Raw genomic sequence first — 19,218 nt, 5'->3', positions numbered from 1 at the left:
GGCATCCATGGCGGGGGGGGGGGGGGGGGGGGCTGGCTGTGGACCCCCCCCCCCATGGATGCAAGTTTTCCCCTCCCTCCTCTCTGCATCTGGGGGACTGTGTCCCTTTCCCCCACCCCAGGGATTTGTGCACCCCGTGGGAGCTAGCTCCCCATTGGTAGCCTCCGGAACAATCCACTTCTCTCAATAGAATGGGGGTGATGACCCCCCCCCCAAGTAGTAGCAACCAAATTCAGACCAAACCATGTACAACTGAGGGGGAAACTAGCTTGAAATCAGCCCCCCCCCATCTCCACATTCGATGGTAGCTCCCCAAAACAAACTGCAGAACAGTGCATTTTCTGGAGGCATGCCCCGCCCCCTCCATGCAGAATGAAAAGGTCCAGGTCCAGACACCACCAACCCCCAAATTCTGACCAATGGTAGCAGTTGGTATAGTCCATCTGCAAGGAGGAGGTGGATAACACCAAATATGGAAGCACATTGTCTCCCCACCCCATTTCATGCAATGGTAGCAGCCACTAACTGGAACGGTCCAACTGCATGGAGTAAGGAGGGGGAAAAGTTTGTGTTGCCTCATCTTGGGATCCCCTTCTTGCCTGTGCAATGGTAGCAGCCACTACATGGAGCAGACCAACTCCCCACACCCCCCCCCCCAAAGCTTTCTCCCGATTCTGTGCAATGGAAGCAGCAGACAGCTGGAATGGTCCATCTGCAAGGGGGAGGCTCCCCTCAAGCCAGGCTCTGCCCGTCAGACACTTATGGTGCGGAAGACGGTGAAGCCGGACAGGGCGGTGGTGATCAGGACCCCCGGGCACTGGGGGTGCCAGTGCAGCTCCTTGATGTCCGTCTCTCCCTGGTGCACGAAGAGCAACTGGGGGGGGATGGAGGCCAGGGCTGGGTCATCCTCGCTCTCCCCCTCCTGCTCCTGGTCCCGCTCCACCGCCAGGTCCCACTGGGTCACCTGGTCGTCCGCACCCGCGGCCGCGAACACCCCCCCGTCCGTGGGGTGCCACTCCACCGAGGTGACGGGCGCCGTGTGCTGCTTGAAGGTCGCCACGCTCGTGCCTGTCTGTGGGGGGAGAGGGCAGCGGTGAGGGGGGCTGCGGGTCGGGAGTGAGGGGCACCGGCAGAGCTGGGGGGAGCCCAGGGCCGGGCTAGCAGGGGGCTGCGGGTCGGGAGTGAGGGGCACCGGCAGAGCTGGGGGGAGCCCAGGGCCGGGCTAGCAGGGGGCTGCGGGTCGGGAGTGAGGGGCACCGGCAGACCTGCTGGAGCCCAGGGTTGGGCTAGCGGGGGCTGCAGGTCGGGAGTGAGGGGCACCGGCGGGGCTGGGGTGGGGGGGGGAAGTGCCGGGCTACCGGGGGCTGCGGGTCAGGAGTGAGGGGCTCCGGCAGAACTGCTGGAGCCCAGGGCTGGGCTAGCAGGGGCTGCAGGTTGGGAGTGAGGGGCACCGGCAGTCAGGGGGAGTCCGTGGGGGGCACTGACCTGGAAGAGGCGCAGGTCCCAGACGCGCAGGGCCCCGTCGTCCCCCCCGCTGAGGAGGAAGGGCTCATGGCGGTTCCAGCTGATGACGTTGACGTCGCTGGTGTGGGCCTGGCTGGCCGTCAGCATGCAGGCCCGGCCCGGCGCTGCCCGCACGTCCCATACCCGGATGGACCCGTCCGCCGAGCATGAGGCAAACACCTGGGCGAGAGGGGATCAGGGCAGCATGGTCACCTGCCAGGGGTCCATCTACCTCAGTATCCCACCTTGCCCCTCCGGATAAGCCCCACAGGCCCATCTACCCCAGTATCCTGTTTCTCCTGGTAGGCTGCCACTCACCGTCGCTTCCGTCGGTGACCACTGCAGGTCCTCCACAGAGGCAGTGTGGGCGGTGAAGGGGCGCTGGTCCACGTGCCACGTCCCGTCCGCCTTGGGGCTCCACAGGTGAATGTTCTTGTTTGAGTCACCGGTCACAAGACGGCCTGGGGGTGGGGGCAGAGCTAGGGTCTCAGGGAGCTGCCCCACCAGTGCCCCTCACTCCCGACCCGCAGCCCCCGTCACCCCCGGCCCTGCCAGCGCCCCTCACTCCCGACCCGCAGCCCCCGTCACCCCCGGCCCAGCCAGCACCCCTCAACCCCGACCTGCAGCCCCCTGCCACCCAGCGCCCCTCAGCTCACCGGGCACCATGGGGGACCAGTCCATGGCAAAGCCCTCGGTCATGTGTCCGGCAAAGGAGAAGAGGGGTTTGATTTTGGCCTGCTCCTCCCGCAGGAAGGTGGCCATGGCCTGAGGGTCTGAGATGGCTACCAGGGGGCACTGCAGGTCGTAGATCTCCACCTGTCCCTTCTCCGACCAGACGGCAGCCACCTGTGTCCCGCCCAGCTGGGTGACCTGCCGGGAAGAAAGGGTTAACCCCAGCGCAGGGGTGGGGGCACTGTGCTGCTAGGAGCAGGGGGTGCTGCACTGGGGGAAGGCTCACTTGGGGGCACTGGCCCCAATGCTCCAGGCCAGCGCTAGGGGGCCGGTGCTGCTGGGAGCAGATGATGCTGCACTGGGGGGGGCGGGGGAGAGGGCTCAGCGGGGGACGCTGCTCTGAGGGGCACTGTGCTGGGGGGGCTCGGCGGGGGGTGCTGTGGTGGGGGGGGAACTCTGCTCAGGGGGGTTCAACAAGGGGCGCTGTGCTGGGGGGTTCGGCGGGGGGCTTGACAGGGGGTGCTTGGTGGTGGAGTCTGCTTGGGGAGTTCGGTGCTGGGAGGCTCGGTGTGGGGCGCTGTGCTGCGGGGGCTCAGCAGTGGGGGGGGCCCCGTACCCGGACGCGGTTGATGCCCCCGTAGTGGGGAATCATGGCCAGCTCCAGCTCGGGCTTCTTCTCCTCCTCATCCTCCTCCTCATCGCTGTCGCTGCTCTCGGCGCCCGCAGCCCCCGTGCGGTGCAGATTGTGCATCTTCATCACCAGCAGCCTGGCAGAGAGAGGGACCCCCTGAGCCCTGCTCCCAGTCAGGGGCCCCAGCGGCGCCTGTGCCCCGCGGAATGGGGCCCAGGGCCTCTCCCATCCGGCCCCAGGGCAGGGACTGGCTGGCTCCGGGGGGGCAGGGAATGGGGTGCGGGGCCTGTCGCCTCCAGGGGGCGTCAGCCTGAACCCTGTGACTGGCTCAGCACAGAGGCGAAGGGCCACAGGGAGCCAGCCCCCCTCTGGGTCAGGCAGGGGGTTTCTGGGGGACACCAGGGGCGACGTGGGTGACCGCCCAGGGCTCTGTGCTCAGGGGGGTGCTGGTGCCCAGGCAGGGGCAGAGGCGAGTGCCCACCGGGCTCTGCTCCCCACTTGCGGGCGGGTCGCGGCGGCTCCCAGCCTGGGGCGGGGCTGAGGTCGGGGATGTTTGTTGCCAGTTGTGGCTGGGGTGGGTCTGCCCCGGGCACCAGCTGCGGGTGGCCTGTGGGGCGAGTTGGGGCCAGGGCTGCGCGTGCTACGTCCACTCACCCTCACCCCAGGCAGCCGCTCACCCACCCCCAAGTGCCCAGGCAGCCAGGGCGCGCCCGGGGGTGTCTCGCAGTGCCCGACCTGGGGAGCACACGGGGGTTTCTCCATGTCTGGGGAGAAGCAGGGCAGGAGGCTGCGTCTCTGCCCCACGGCGGCCCCCCGGGTCTGACCTGTTGGCCTGGGAGCTCTCGGCCTGGGTGCCAGCGCAGAGCCGCAGGCTGAGCGGGAAGCTGCCAAGTTCTTGGCCTGGCGGGTCGGGCACCACGTCAAAACTCAGACAGGGGGCACCTGTGGGGAGAAAGGGGGTGAGCCCCACTGCTGGTCATGTGCCCCACATCCTTGGCCTATCACACCCCCTCACACGTCCAGAGCCCCCCGACTGCTCCATACCCACCCGGGCCATTGCCTGTCCCCATCCTGCGCCCTTCTGCCCACCCCATGCCTCTGTTTCCACCCCATCCTCCTGCCCACCCCACACCGCAGCCCCACGCCTCTGTTCCCACCCCATCCTCCTGCCCGCCCCACACCGCAGCCCCACGCCTCTGTTCCCACCCCATCCTCCTGCCTGCCCCACACCGCAGCCCCACGCCTCTGTGCCCACCCCATCCTCCTGCCTGCCCCACACTGCAGCCCCACGCCTCTGTGCCCACCCCATCCTCCTGCCCGCCTCACACTGCAGCCCCACGCCTCTGTGCCCACCCCATCCTCCTGCCCGCCCCACAATGCAGCCCCACGCCTCTGTGCCCACCCCATCCTCCTGCCCCACACTGCAGCCCCACGCCTGTTCCCACCCCATCCTCCTGCCTGCCCCACACTGCAGCCCCATGCCTCTGTGCCCACCCCATCCTCCTGCCCCACACTGCAGCCCCACGCCTCTGTGCCCACCCCATCCTCCTGCCTGCCCCACACTGCAGCCCCACGCCTCTGTGCCCACCCCATCCTCCTGCCTGCCCCACACTGCAGCCCCATGCCTCTGTGCCCACCCCATCCTCCTGCCCCACACTGCAGCCCCACGCCTCTGTGCCCACCCATCCTCCTGCCCGCCCCACACCGCAGCCCCACGCCTCTGTGCCCACCCCATCCTCCTGCCTGCCCCACACCGCAGCCCCACGCCTCTGTGCCCACCCATCCTCCTGCCCGCCCCACACTGCAGCCCCACGCCTCTGTGCCCACCCCATCCTCCTGCCTGCCCCACACCGCAGCCCCACGCCTCTGTGCCCACCCCATCCTCCTGCCCCACACTGCAGCCCCACGCCTCTGTGCCCACCCCATCCTCCTGCCCCACACTGCAGCCCCACGCCTCTGTTCCCACCCCATCCTCCTGCCTGCCCCACACCGCAGCCCCACGCCTCTGTGCCCACCCCATCCTCCCGCCCGCCCCACACTGCAGCCCCACGCCTCTGTGCCCACCCCATCCTCCTGCCCGCCCCACACTGCAGCCCCACGCCTCTGTGCCCACCCCATCCTCCTGCCCCACACTGCAGCCCCACGCCTGTTCCCACCCCATCCTCCTGCCTGCCCCACACTGCAGCCCCATGCCTCTGTGCCCACCCCATCCTCCCGCCTGCCCCACACTGCAGCCCCACGCCTCTGTGCCCACCCCATCCTGCCCCACACTGCAGCCCCATGCCTCTGTGCCCACCCCATCCTCCTGCCTGCCCCACACCGCAGCCCCACGCCTCTGTGCCCACCCCATCCTCCTGCCCCACACTGCAGCCCCACGCCTCTGTGCCCACCCCATCCTCCTGCCCCACACTGCAGCCCCACGCCTCTGTTCCCACCCCATCCTCCTGCCCCACACCGCAGCCCCACGCCTCGGTGCCCATCCCATCCTCCCGCCCGCCCCACACTGCAGCCCCACGCCTCTGTGCCCACCCCATCCTGCCCCACACTGCAGCCCCACGCCTCTGTGCCCACCCCATCCTGCCCCACACTGCAGCCCCACGCCTCTGTGCCCAACCCATCCTCCCGCCCGCCCCACACCGCAGCCCCACGCCTCTGTGCCCACCCCATCCTCCTGCCTGCCCCACACCGCAGCCCCACGCCTCTGTGCCCGCCCCATCCTCCTGCCTGCCCCACACTGCAGCCCCACGCCTGTTCCCACCCCATCCTCCTGCCCGCCCCACACTGCAGCCCCACGCCTCTGTGCCCACCCCATCCTCCCGCCCGCCCCACACTGCAGCCCCACGCCTCTGTGCCCACCCCATCCTCCCGCCCGCCCCACACTGCAGCCCCACGCCTCTGTGCCCACCCCATCCTCCTGCCCCACACTGCAGCCCCACGCCTCTGTGCCCACCCCATCCTCCTGCCCCACACCGCAGCCCCACGCCTCTATGCCCACCCCATCCTCCCACCCGCCCCACACTGCAGCCCCACGCCTCTGTGCCCACCCCATCCTGCCCCACACTGCAGCCCCACGCCTCTGTGCCCACCCCATCCTGCCCCACACTGCAGCCCCACGCCTCTGTGCCCACCCCATCCTCCCGCCCGCCCCACACCGCAGCCCCACGCCTCTGTGCCCACCCCATCCTCCCGCCCGCCCCACACCGCAGCCCCACGCCTCTGTGCCCACCCCATCCTCCCGCCCGCCCCACACCGCAGCCCCACGCCTCTGTGCCCACCCCATCCTCCCGCCCGCCCCACACCGCAGCCCCACGCCTCTGTGCCCACCCCATCCTCCCGCCCGCCCCACACCGCAGCCCCACGCCTCTGTGCCCACCCCATCCTCCCGCCCGCCCCACACCGCAGCCCCACGCCTCTGTGCCCACCCCATCCTCCCGCCCGCCCCACACCGCAGCCCCACGCCTCTGTGCCCACCCCATCCTCCCGCCCGCCCCACACCGCAGCCCCACGCCTCTGTGCCCACCCCATCCTCCCGCCCGCCCCACACCGCAGCCCCACGCCTCTGTGCCCACCCCATCCTCCCGCCCGCCCCACACTGCAGCCCCACGCCTCTGTGCCCACCCCATCCTCCTGCCCGCCCCACACTGCAGCCCCACGCCTCTGTGCCCACCCCATCCTCCTGCCCGCCCCACACTGCAGCCCCACGCCTCTGTGCCCACCCCATCCTCCTGCCCGCCCCACACTGCAGCCCCACGCCTCTGTGCCCACCCATCCTCCTGCCCGCCCCACACTGCAGCCCCACGCCTCTGTGCCCACCCCATCCTCCTGCCCGCCCCACACTGCAGCCCCACGCCTCTGTGCCCACCCCATCCTCCTGCCCGCCTCACACTGCAGCCCCACGCCTCTGTGCCCACCCCATCCTCCTGCCCGCCCCACACTGCAGCCCCACGCCTCTGTGCCCACCCCATCCTCCTGCCCGCCTCACACTGCAGCCCCACGCCTCTGTGCCCACCCCATCCTCCTGCCCGCCCCACACTGCAGCCCCACGCCTCTGTGCCCACCCATCCTCCTGCCCGCCCCACACTGCAGCCCCACGCCTCTGTGCCCACCCCATCCTCCTGCCCGCCCCACACTGCAGCCCCACGCCTCTGTGCCCACCCCATCCTCCTGCCCGCCTCACACTGCAGCCCCACGCCTCTGTGCCCACCCCATCCTCCTGCCCGCCCCACACTGCAGCCCCACGCCTCTGTGCCCACCCCATCCTCCTGCCCGCCTCACACTGCAGCCCCATGCCTCTGTGCCCACCCCATCCTCCTGCCCCACACTGCAGCCCCACGCCTCTGTTCCCACCCCATCCTCCTGCCTGCCCCACACTGCAGCCCCACGCCTCTGTGCCCACCCCATCCTCCTGCCCGCCTCACACTGCAGCCCCACGCCTCTGTGCCCACCCCATCCTCCTGCCCGCCCCACACTGCAGCCCCACGCCTGTTCCCACCCCATCCTCCTGCCTGCCCCACACCGCAGCCCCACGCCTCTGTGCCCACCCCATCCTCCTGCCCCACACTGCAGCCCCACGCCTCTGTGCCCACCCCATCCTCCTGCCCGCCCCACACTGCAGCCCCACGCCTCTGTGCCCGCCCCATCCTCCTGCCCGCCCCACACTGCAGCCCCACGCCTCTGTTCCCACCCCATCCTCCTGCCTGCCCCACACCGCAGCCCCACGCCTCTGTGCCCACCCCATCCTCCTGCCCCACACTGCAGCCCCACGCCTCTGTGCCCACCCCATCCTCCTGCCCGCCCCACACTGCAGCCCCACGCCTCTGTTCCCACCCCATCCTCCTGCCCGCCTCACACTGCAGCCCCACGCCTCTGTGCCCGCCCCATCCTCCCGCCCGCCCCACACTGCAGCCCCACGCCTCTGTGCCCACCCCATCCTCCTGCCCCACACTGCAGCCCCACGCCTCTGTGCCCACCCCATCCTCCTGCCCGCCTCACACTGCAGCCCCACGCCTCTGTGCCCACCCCATCCTCCTGCCCGCCCCACACTGCAGCCCCACGCCTCTGTGCCCACCCCATCCTCCTGCCCGCCCCACACTGCAGCCCCACGCCTCTGTGCCCACCCATCCTCCTGCCCGCCCCACACTGCAGCCCCACGCCTCTGTGCCCACCCCATCCTCCTGCCCGCCCCACACTGCAGCCCCACGCCTCTGTGCCCACCCCATCCTCCTGCCCGCCTCACACTGCAGCCCCACGCCTCTGTGCCCACCCCATCCTCCTGCCCGCCCCACGCCTCTGTGCCCACCCCATCCTCCTGCCCGCCTCACACTGCAGCCCCATGCCTCTGTGCCCACCCCATCCTCCTGCCCCACACTGCAGCCCCACGCCTCTGTTCCCACCCCATCCTCCTGCCCGCCCCACACCGCAGCCCCACGCCTGTGCCCAGCCCATCCTCCTGCCCGCCCCACACCGCAGCCCCACGCCTCTGTGCCCACCCCATCCTCCTGCCTGCCCCACACTGCAGCCCCACGCCTCTGTGCCCACCCCATCCTCCTGCCCGCCTCACACTGCAGCCCCACGCCTCTGTGCCCACCCCATCCTCCTGCCCGCCCCACACTGCAGCCCCACGCCTGTTCCCACCCCATCCTCCTGCCTGCCCCACACCGCAGCCCCACGCCTCTGTGCCCACCCCATCCTCCTGCCCCACACTGCAGCCCCACGCCTCTGTGCCCACCCCATCCTCCTGCCCGCCCCACACTGCAGCCCCACGCCTCTGTGCCCACCCCATCCTCCTGCCTGCCCCACACCGCAGCCCCACGCCTCTGTGCCCACCCCATCCTCCTGCCCCACACTGCAGCCCCACGCCTCTGTGCCCACCCCATCCTCCTGCCCGCCTCACACTGCAGCCCCACGCCTCTGTGCCCACCCCATCCTCCTGCCCCACACTGCAGCCCCACGCCTGTTCCCACCCCATCCTCCTGCCCGCCCCACACTGCAGCCCCACGCCTCTGTGCCCGCCCCATCCTCCCGCCCGCCCCACACTGCAGCCCCACGCCTCTGTGCCCACCCCATCCTCCTGCCCGCCCCACACTGCAGCCCCATGCCTCTGTGCCCGCCCCATCCTCCCGCCCGCCCCGTGCCCCCGCTCCCGCGGCCGGCGCTGACCCGTGCCCGCCCGGTGGTACAGCACATAGGCCTCCTCGTCCATCACCAGCTCCTCGCCCGGTCCCGGCGGGGGGCCCCGGCCCGGCAAATAGACCCGCCGCGGGGGGCCCCCCTCCCCCTCCCCCTCGTCCGCGCTGCTGCTGCTGCTGCTCGCCCCGTCCCCGGCCCAGCGCCACGCCGCCTCCGCCATCTTGGGACAGGGCACCGCACGCTGCGCGCCGGCTTCACGCACTTCCGCCCTCAGGCTGCGCGACGCCAGCTTGGGAGAGGAGACGAAGCGGAGCCGCGGCCATCTTGGAAAAGGGCAACGGCCGCCATCTTGGAACGAGGCTGGGGGCCGCCCTCTTGTTAAGGGGCCGGAGTGATCCCAGCGCCGCCATTTTGACAAAGGGATAGGAGGAGCCGGCCGCCATCTTAGGAAGGGCGCAGCGGGGGCCGCCATCTTGGCAAAGGGCAACAGCGGCGCCATATTGACTGAGGGTAAACTCGTCAGAGCCGCGACCAGCGCCATTTCCAGAAAGGGAAAATCCCCAGCTCCGCCCCGGACGCCATCTTTACTGAGGGCAAATGAAGCCCCCCCATCCGGGCCCCACGGGCGCCATATTGAATAAGGGCAACTGGGTGCCCCCGTCACACACACATATCCCATTATCACCATGGCGACCTAAATCTCCCCCACACCCTTGCACCGCACTGAACTGTCAAAGCCCGTCACCCTGACAACAGGTGCCATCACTGGGGACATTCGTAACGTGACATCACCACATCCACTTGTGACATCATCACATCCGTATTGACATCACTGTGGCCACTTGTGACATCATCCTGTCGCTGGTGATGTAATCACTTCCATGGTGACCTTACGGCATCCCCGATGACGTCATTGCCCCCATGTGACATCATCACCCCGGGTCATGACACAGCTGCCTGGGACGTCACCGATGGCCCCGCTGCCATGGAAACCAACATAGGGTCATCATGGCACCAATGACATCACAAGAGACTGCCTCACGACCTGGTGCAATGATGTCACGGAGGAAGTGATGACATCATCAGATGCAGTGATATCATGGGGGGGGAGACGTTCCAAAGTATCACCCAGGCCCTGCCCTGAAGCCCCCGTCCGGCAGCACAGGCCCCCCAGTGCCACCCTGGGGCATCGGGGCCAGCCTTGACTGCCAGGGAGAACACCCCCCACTGAGCCCCCCAGCCCCACTCCCTGCAGCCCAGCGTCACCTGCTGGGCCCCCCCACCCCAATCCCTACAGCCCAGCAACCCTTGCTGAGACCCCACCTTGCTCCTGGCAGCCCGACACACCCTACTGAGCCCCCCCACCCCGATCCCTACAGCCCAGTGCCCCCTGTTGAGCCCCCCACCTCACTCCCCGCAGCCCAACACCCCCTACTGAGCCCCCTGCCCCACTCCCCGCAGCCCGGCGCCCCCTGCCAATCCCCCTACCCCACTCCCCGCAGCCCAGCGCCCTCTCCTGAGCCCCCTGCCCCGATCCCTGCAGCCCAGCACCCCCTGCTGATCCCAGATGTGACAAAGTGGGGGGTTTTCTTGTTTTCTGTGGAGTTTCAATGGTTTGCATGCAGAGGGGGTGGGACTCAGTTTCCCTGGGGGTTACTGGTTTAACAAGGTGAGGGGAGAGGGAGTTTGTTTTGCAGAGGACCGGAGAGAGGACGTGGGGACCCAGCCGATGGCCGGGAGGATGGATACCCCAGCGACCGGTGACCTGGCGACCTGGTGACCCAGAGGCCCAGCTGAGGAGATGCAGCCGGTTCTGGCCAGTGGGCGGACAATGGGCTGCAGAGTGAGGACCCAGTGACCTAACCAGCCGGTTCCAGCCAGAGGACAGAAGCGAGGAGAGGAGGCCCTGGTTTACAACCCTGTTTACCGGAAGAGAAGACAATGGACAGAGGCAGGGCTTGGGGCCGGGGATCTCAGATGCCCAGCAGGGAGCAGGGGACTCTGGGCTGGAGAGAGGGAGCAGGCAGAGCCCACCTGGATGTAGGGGAGACTGGGATGTGCTGGGCTGAGGGAGGCCAGGCCTGATGATCAGAGAGTTTCCTGTGCCGTGTTCAACTCTCAATAAACCCTCCAGTTTCATGCTGGCTGAGAGTCACTCTGGTCTAGAGAACGAGGTTGCATCAACCCCTTCGGGGGTGGAGGCCCCCAGGGGTCCAGAGCGAGTGGACTCCCTGAGGGGGCCCACGGCAGAGACAGACGTGCTAAGGCTCAGAGAGGTGCGGATCCAGGAGGTGGAGGGGTCTGACCCCGAGAGAGAGTGGACCCCCGAGAAGGGCTGTCTCACTGAAAGGGGCACCCCCCACGGACCTCACGGGGCCAAGAGTGGGCACAATCTGTGAGTCCGTGACACCATCCCCCTCCCTGCAGCCCAGCACCCCCTGCCGAGCCGCCCGCTCCGCTCCCTACAGCACAGTACCCCGTTGCTCTGCTCTGGGGCATTGGGGCAAGCACTGACTGCCAGGGCAGAGAGCATCCCCTGTGGAGCTCCCTGCTGTGCCCCCCCAACCAGTCTCCCCACCCAGAGCTGGCCCAGCGGCCCCCAGCTCACAGGTAAGTGTCATGAGTGATGGCGCTGGCTGCAGCGGGGCCACGACCCTCCCGCTCCAATGAGCACAGCAAATTTCACAGCTAAGCGGCCCCAGCTGGAGGCCTTCAGGCCGCGCTCATTGGCAATTTATGATCCCAGCGAAGGCGATAGCACAGAGACGCCGCAGCCTAAAACCCGGCCTAGTGGGGAGTGAGGGGCTCCGGCAGAGCTTGGGGAGCCCAGGGCTGGGCTAGGAGGGGGCTGCGGGTCAGGAGTGAGGGGCACGGGCAGAGCTGGGGGGGCCCAGGGCTGGGCTAGGAGGGGGCTGCGGGTCAGGAGTGAGGGGCACGGGCAGAGCTGGGGGGACCCAGGGCTGGGCTAGGAGGGGTCTGTGGGTCGGGTGTGAGGGGCACAGGCAGAGCTGGGGGGGCCTGGGCTGGGTTAGGAGGGGGTTGCGGGTCGGGAGTGAGGGGCACCGGCAGGGCTGGGGATGGGCTGTGGGTCGGGAGAGAGGGGCACGGGCAGAGCTGGGGGGGCCCAGGGCTGGGCTAGGAGGGGTCTGCGGGTCGGGAGTGAGGGGCACGGGCAGAGCTGGGGGGGCCCAGGGCTGGGCTAGGAGGGGGCTGTGGGTTGGGAGTGAGCGGCGGGAGGGGAGCCGAGGGAGCTGCGGGTCGGGATAGAATCGCCATCGCTAGAGACTCTCCATTGCAGCGAGCGGTCACCAGGGGTCGCTGTGAGTTCACACCCACAGCACTGGGTGCACTGAGGGGGAAGGGACCCAAGGGGTGAAACAGCAGCAGGGGGGTTAACAACTCTCTGGACATCCCCTGGGCAGGGGCAGGGGCAGGGGCAGGGCCAGAGATACTGTGGCGAAGTGGGACTGCTCTTGATGTGTGATTTGAATGCTGAGTGGGGAGTATTGGCCTGGGAAGGTTGCAGGGGAGTTGTGCTGGGCTGTCTGCATGGGGGAAGGGAGGACACCTGAGCACATCACCTGAGAACCCAGGAGGGGGGTTGGAGGCCAGGTGACACCTCTGCCCGGGAAACTGGACAAAGGCTGGGGGAGGAGCCGGGAAAAGGCCAGAAAGGAGGGGGCTGAAGGGAGTTTCAGTTCTGGAGCTGGCTGGGGAATAAAGAGGGGAGCCCCGACCAACAGGGCTGTGGCATCCCTGCGGCCCCCAGATGGATCTAACTAAAGGGGGTCCTGTTGTCTGTACCGGCAAGACCTGTCTTGGACTATGTTCCTGTCGTCTAAATAAACCTTCTGCTTTACTGGCTGGCTGAGAGTCATGGTGAATCGCAGGAAGCCGGGGGTGCAGGGCCTGGTCTCCCCCACACTCTGTGACAGATTACCCCCCCCCCCCAGCACACATAACATGCCCCATTAGGGGATCCCTGGGCATCCCCCTCAATGTGCTCCTCACTCCCGACTCACAGCCCCCTGCTAGCCCAGGCCTGGACTTCCCTCCCCCTGCTCTGCCGGTGCCCCTCACTCCCAACCCGCAGCCCCAGCCCTGGGGTCCCCTCCCCCTGCTCTGCTGGTGCCCCTCTATCCGAGGCTGGCAGTGCCCAGGCAGTGCCCGTGGTGCCGGTTGTTGCAGGTTTCACTCAGTTAGTTCCCCTACCCCGACATTGCAGCTAAATCAGCCACCAGGACCCCTCTTGGGATCACAGGGTCACCTGCTGGGGACTTCCGAAAGCGTGTCCCCCCTCCTGCCCCCGCTGCCTCCCAGATCTGGAACAAACCCCATCCCCACATGGCCTCCAATCCTGCTTGTCTAGGATAGAGCGCCCCCGGCTGGGCAGACGCCCTGTGACCCTGGGGTTCCCCCGGTGAGAGCGCCCCCGGCTAGGCGGATGCCCTGTGACCCTGGGGTTCCCCCGGTGAGAACGCCCCCGGCTGGGGGGACGCCCTGTGACCCTGGGGTCCCAACGGTGAGAACGCCCCCGGCTGGGCGGACGCCCTGTGACCCTAGGGTCCCAACGGTGAGAACGCCCCCGGCTGGGCGGACGCCCGGTGACCCTGGGGTTCCAACGGTGAGAGCGCCCCCGGCTGGGCGGACGCCCTGTGACCCTGGGGTTCCCCCGGTGAGAGCGCCCCCGGCTGGGCGGATGCCCTGTGACCCTGGGGTTCCCCCGGTGAGAGCGCCCCCGGCTGGGCGGATGCCCTGTGACCCTGGGGTTCCCCCGGTGAGAGCGCCCCCGGCTGGGCGGACGCCCTGTGACCCTGGGGTCCCAACGGTGAGAACGCCCCCGGCTGGGCGGACGCCCGGTGACCCTGGGGTTCCAACGGTTAGAGCGCCCCCGGCTGGGCGGACGCCCTGTGACCCTGGGGTTCCCCCGGTGAGAGCGCCCCCGGCTGGGCGGATGCCCTGTGACCCTGGGGTTCCCCCGGTGAGAGCGCCCCCGGCTGGGCGGACGCCCTGTGACCCTGGGGTCCCAACGGTGAGAGCGCCCCCGGCTGGGGAGATGTCCCATGGCCCTGGGGTCCTGCCCCCCCCCACCCCGGTGACAGCGCCCCTTGCTGGGCTGACCCCCTCTACTCTGCCCTGTCCCCACATCCCCCACTAGGGAGCCGCCCCCCCCCGCCTCCCCCGCTGCCAGCCTGTCAGTGTTTGCTGGGCAGGGGGTTCCCCAGGGACGAGCCAGGCTGAGCTGTCGGGGCTCCCCGCTGGGCTGGGAGGGGGAGGGAGATGTCAGAGCAGCCCAGACAGTGGGGGAGGGGTCGGAGGGGGGGACATGGAGGACAGGGGAGCGGGAAGGAGATGGCAGAGGAGGAGGGGGAGGGGGCTGGGGCAGGCAGACACAGGGGTGCCAGGACTGTAAGGTTCCCAGCCCACAGGTGGGTTTGGCTGAGGCAGGAGATCCTCCCCTCACCACCACCCCCGCCACCCTGCCGGTGCCCCTCACTCCCGACCCACAGCCCCTGATAGCCCGGCCCTTGGCTGCCCCCAGGTGCTGTGGTTAGGGGGCGCTGGGGGGGGGGAGCTCTGTTTACAGATGTCCCCAGGGCCTGCACTCATGGTTCCATCTCTCACCTTAACCCAGATGTTCTGGCAGGCGGAGGCAGCGTGGGGCTGAAGAAATGCCGACCAGTGACACCAGCTGGGATGGGAGAAAGCCAGGGCCTGTCCCCTTGACGGGGCGTTGGCTCTGATCCCCCATGGCGGGGGGCTGGCTCTGATCCCCCATGGCGGGGACTGGCTGGCTCATGGGGGTGGGGAATGAGGTCCGGGGCCTTTCCCCTCCAGGGAGCCCCGGCTCCCATGCAGCCCAGGGCAGGGACATTAAATCCTCTATCTGCCGGCTCATCCCGCTGTCTACCTACCACTCCTGCTGCCGCCCCAGGGCCGCCCTGGCCAAATCTCTGTCCGGCACTGTCCATGTGCCCCGCAGAATCTGCCCCTTCCCGCCCTGCTGCCGCTCTGCCTTTTCCGGTGGCCTGTCCCCAGCCCCACGCCCTGCCAAGATCCCTGGATAACCAGCCCTTCATCCCAACCCCAGAGGGGCCACGTCCCCGTGCCGGGTAAGGGGTCCCACCACAATGCACCACAACGCAACACAGACAGCGATACACAACTGCAACACAACACAGCACACACAAAGAGCTACCCCTTATAGTGTGCACACTCACACGCCAGCAAACGGGGGTCACACTCACACACAGACCAGGGCCCAGCCCCTCCAGCAGGGGGCGGCAGGGACACACACACACACCTGCTTCCAGCGCTGGGAGCCCAGGGCTGGGGCACCCAATGGGTCCACCTCTATCCCCAGCTCTGGGAGGGGAGTGGGGGCTAGTGGTTAGAGCTGGGGGGCTGGGAGCCAGGACTCCTGGGTTCTCTCCCTCCTTGGCCCCGAAGCTTGCTCGGTAACCTCCCTGCGCTCTACCCTGCCTCTCCACAACGAGCAGCTCTCCTGGCCCATCTGCTCAGCTTGCTTGGCTGCTAACGAACCAGTAATTACCTGTGGTGTGTGTCCAGGCTGGGCTGACAGCAAGGTGGGGGGGTGAGCCCTGATAACCAGCCACCCCACCGCCCTCACCTTAGGGCGGGAGACTCAGGGGGGCAGGGAATGGGGCATGGGGCCTTTCCCCTCTAGGGGGTGCTGGCTCCCATCCGGCCCCAGGGCAGGGACTGGCTGGCTAGGGGGCGGGGCAGGGAATGGGGTGTGGGACCTTTCCCTCCTAGGGTGTGCCGGCTCCCATCTGGCCCAATGGTGGGTGGGGGCTGGCTCTCCCTCCGCCCCGCAACATCTTGATCCAAAGTGATTGTGCTAATGGCGTGCCTCACTCCCTTGGGGCCAGATCGGGGCTGGTGCCCTATTCCCTGCCCACCCACCCACCCCCTGCCAGGGTCAAAGGTCCCCAGATGGGGCTATTACTCCAGGCCTACGGCCCGGCACTGAAGCCCAGGGGTGTCTCGCCTGGGGCTGCCACATGGCTGGACAAGCCAGGGCAGGTTCCCCGCTGGGATGCGGGAACCATCTGTGCAGGGAGGGTGCGGAGAGCCAACCTGAAAACCCCGTATATGCGGGAAACCACTTCCCTGGGGGGCAGCCCCCCAGGCACCCCTAGTTCCAGCCTTGACTCCTTATCCAGCCAGCCAGGGGCTAGAGGGACGGGGAAGGGGGGGGGTTGAGGGGGCAGAAGCTACATTAGACACACAGGGAGCAGTTAGCAAGGGGGGGCTGGGGCGGGGGGGGTCTGCTGGGGTAGCAAGATGGGGGAGGGGAAAAGGAGAAAGGGCAGGGTGGAAAACAGACAGGGAATGGGGAGGAGGTAAAAGAAAGCAGAGGGGAGTGAGGTCTAGTGGTTAGACCAGCGGGAGCCAGGACGCCTGGGTTCTCTGCCCAGCTGTGCGAGGGGAGTGGGGTCTAGTGGGTAGAGCAGGGCAGTGTGGTTCTGGGTGAGGGGTGGTCTGAAGATTTGGAGGGCTGGGTTGAGTTTGAGGGGGAGGTTCAGGGGTGAGTTTGGGGGGCTGGGGGTGAGTTTGAAGGGGAGGTTTGGGGGTGAGTTTGCGGGGCTGGAGGTGAGTTTGAGGGGGAGGTTTGGGGGTGAGTTTGGGGGATTGGGGGTGAGTTTGAGGGGGAGGTTCAGGGGTGAGTTTGAGGGGGTTGGGGTGAGTTTGAAGGGGGAGGTTCGGGGGTGAGTTTGAGGGGCTGGGGGTGAGTTTGAAGGGGAGGTTCGGGGGTGAGTTTGAGGGGCTGGGGGTGAGTTTGAAGGGGAGGTTTGGGGGTGAGTTTGAGGGTTTGGGGGTGAGTTTGAGGGGCTGGGGTGAGTTTGAAGGGGGAGGTTCGGGGGTGAGTTTGGGGGGTTCAGGGTGACTTTGAGGAGGAGGTTCAGGGGTGAGGATGGGAGTGAGTTTGGGGGGAAGGTTCAGGGGTGAATTGGGGGTGTGATAAATGAAGGGGGGGAAGCTCCCTTTTGTGGACCCCCAGCCAGCCAGTAGCTATAAAACCCCTGTTAGTAGCTGTTCTCTACTCGCTTTCCCTGTAAGGGGTTAACAAGTCTCCCGGCTCTGCACAGGTAAAAGGAAGGGAGTGGGCACCTGAGCGAAAGAGCCAATGGGAGGCCAGAACTTTTTTAAAACTGAGAAAAAACTTCCCCTTTGTCTGTTCTTGTTCTCCGGGCTGGAGGCGGCCGGGCAGGGGGTTCTGCTGGAAGAAGCTTGGCGCCGAATTGGAAAACCGTCAATATCATACCTAGAAACCGCTCATTTGATCCCAGGACATGTGAGTAGATCAAGGACGTTTAGATCCGGTTTATCTCTGTTTATTTCTTTGTGGCGTGTGGACTCCTCTGGGCTAACCCCACGTGCTTTTGTTTTGCTTGTAGCCTTTAAGCTGGACCCCAAGGCAGCTATTCCGGGTGCTTGATCCTTGGAGTTGCACTTTTAAAATCTAGCACTAGCTTGAATTCCCACGTGTATTTTCTTCCTTTTTTTTAAAATAAAATGTACCTTTTTTAAGAACAGGGTTTGGAGTTCTGTGCCTTAAGAGGGTTGTGCACATGTTGGTTAATTAGCTGGTGGCAAAAGTTGATGTCGTTTTGGTTTTTTCCCCCCCCCCTTTTTGTGTGTGTGTGTGTGTGTGTGTGTGTGTGAGAGAGAGCGAGTGAGTGAGTGAGTGAGTGAGTGATAGGGTTACCATATTTTGAGTGTCCAAAAAGAGGACACTCCACGGGGCCCCCAGCCCTGCCTATGCCCCAACTCCACCCCTTCCTCAAAGTCCCTGCCCCAACTCCACCCCCTCCCCTGCTTCCCACGAACATTTGATTTGCGGGAAGCCTGAAACAGGCAGCAGGTAAGCTGGGGTGGATGGGGGGAGGAGGCGCGGCCCAGTCTGGCCCCTCCAACCGAGGGGCTCCCTCCGGCGGCCGGCCCCAGCGTCTCCAGTCTGGCTCGGCTCGGGGGTGCCGGCCTCGGGCCAGCCCCCGGCCAAGCACCCCCGGGCCAGCACTGCCGGCCCCCGGCCTGCCCCCGGCCCCAGACCCTGGCCCAGCACCGCCGGCCCCGGCCCAGCACCCAGCGGCGCCGACCCCTCCCTATTTTCCCGGACATGTTCGGCTTTCTGGGATTTTCCCCCGGACGGGGATTTGAGGCCCAAAAAGCCGGACATGTCTGGGAAAATCCGGACGTATGGTAACCCTAGTGTGTGTGTGTGTAAGGGCTTGAGGGTGCCCCACAGGAAGGAATTCCCAAGTGCGCTTCCTGGGTTCTCAAAAGGGTTTTGCACATGGGTGGTGGCAGCATCTACCCATCAAAGGTCAGAGAGAAGCTGTAACCTTGGGAGTTTAATACAAGCCTGGAGTGGCCAGTGTTACTTTTTAGAGTCCTTGCAGGCCCCACCTTCTGCACTCGAAGTGCCAGAGTAGAGAATCTGCCTTGACATGCTGGCAGAGCGGTGGGATCATTTAAACCTCAGGGACACATTTTTCCTTTTGGCAGCTTGCAAAGCCAGGGAGGTTTTATTTCTCCTTGTACCTGAGGGGGAACAGGCAAAGGACTGCAAAGCCAGGGAGTCCAACAAGCAGTTTATTTATTTATTTATTTTTTCATTTCTAGCTTCGTGGCAACGAAATAACCAGGCTAGAGTAAGGCAGCCTGTGCATGAGGTTGTGGTCCGGCACCGAGACCCTCGAGCAACCAGTCTCCCCAAAGCGGCACGCCAGGCCCAGACATCCCGCTCCATGACAGAAATGCAGGGAGGGGATGGGGAACCGGAGACTTCCCGAGAGGGAAGGGTCAGCCCTCTCCCACCCGAGATCCAGGTGCCAAGATGGAGGGATGCCCTTAACCCAGACCGAGTTCTGACTGCGGAAGACAGGAATTTCTTCCTACAGATGAAGCGCTTGGAGGTGGAAACGGAGGAGAGAAGAGAGGCGAAGCGCTTAGAGATGGAAAGGGCTAAGCTGGGTCAACCAGGTAGCCTTAACAGTCCTTCTCCAGGTACCGCTCCCCATTCCAAGAAATTCCCCACGTACATAGTAGGCGATGATACTGAGGCCTTCTTAGAAAATTTCGAAAGGACCTGCCTTGGGTACAACATCTCTACCGACCAGTATATGGTGGAGCTGAGGCCGCAGCTCAGTGGACCCTTAGCAGAGGTGGCAGCTGAAATGCCTAAAGAACACATGAACGAGTACGACCTTTTTAAACAAAAGGCCAGAATTAGGATGGGGCTAACGCCCGAGCGT

The 19,218-nt window shown here is 66.6% G+C and overlaps 1 protein-coding gene across 1 annotated transcript; it reads right to left on the bottom strand.

The window, feature by feature from the left end:
• Positions 1–40: 40 nt before the first annotated feature.
• Positions 41–9,521, bottom strand: GRWD1 (glutamate rich WD repeat containing 1). Its single transcript, XM_054009997.1, has 7 exons — positions 8,966–9,521; positions 3,631–3,748; positions 2,792–2,942; positions 2,160–2,373; positions 1,822–1,964; positions 1,486–1,683; positions 41–1,072 (listed from the first exon to the last, which is right to left on the bottom strand). The coding sequence occupies exons 1-7, from the start codon at positions 9,474–9,476 to the stop codon at positions 752–754; spliced, it is 1,656 nt and encodes a 551-aa protein (XP_053865972.1). The 5' UTR covers positions 9,477–9,521; the 3' UTR covers positions 41–751.
• Between the last annotated feature and the right edge of the window lie 9,697 nt (positions 9,522–19,218).

Source organism: Malaclemys terrapin, chromosome 20, assembly GCF_027887155.1.
Source record: "Malaclemys terrapin pileata isolate rMalTer1 chromosome 20, rMalTer1.hap1, whole genome shotgun sequence".
NCBI lineage: Eukaryota > Metazoa > Chordata > Testudines > Emydidae > Malaclemys > Malaclemys terrapin.
Note: the sequence above shows the minus strand (reverse complement) of the source record. Positions and strands in the feature narration are given on the sequence as shown.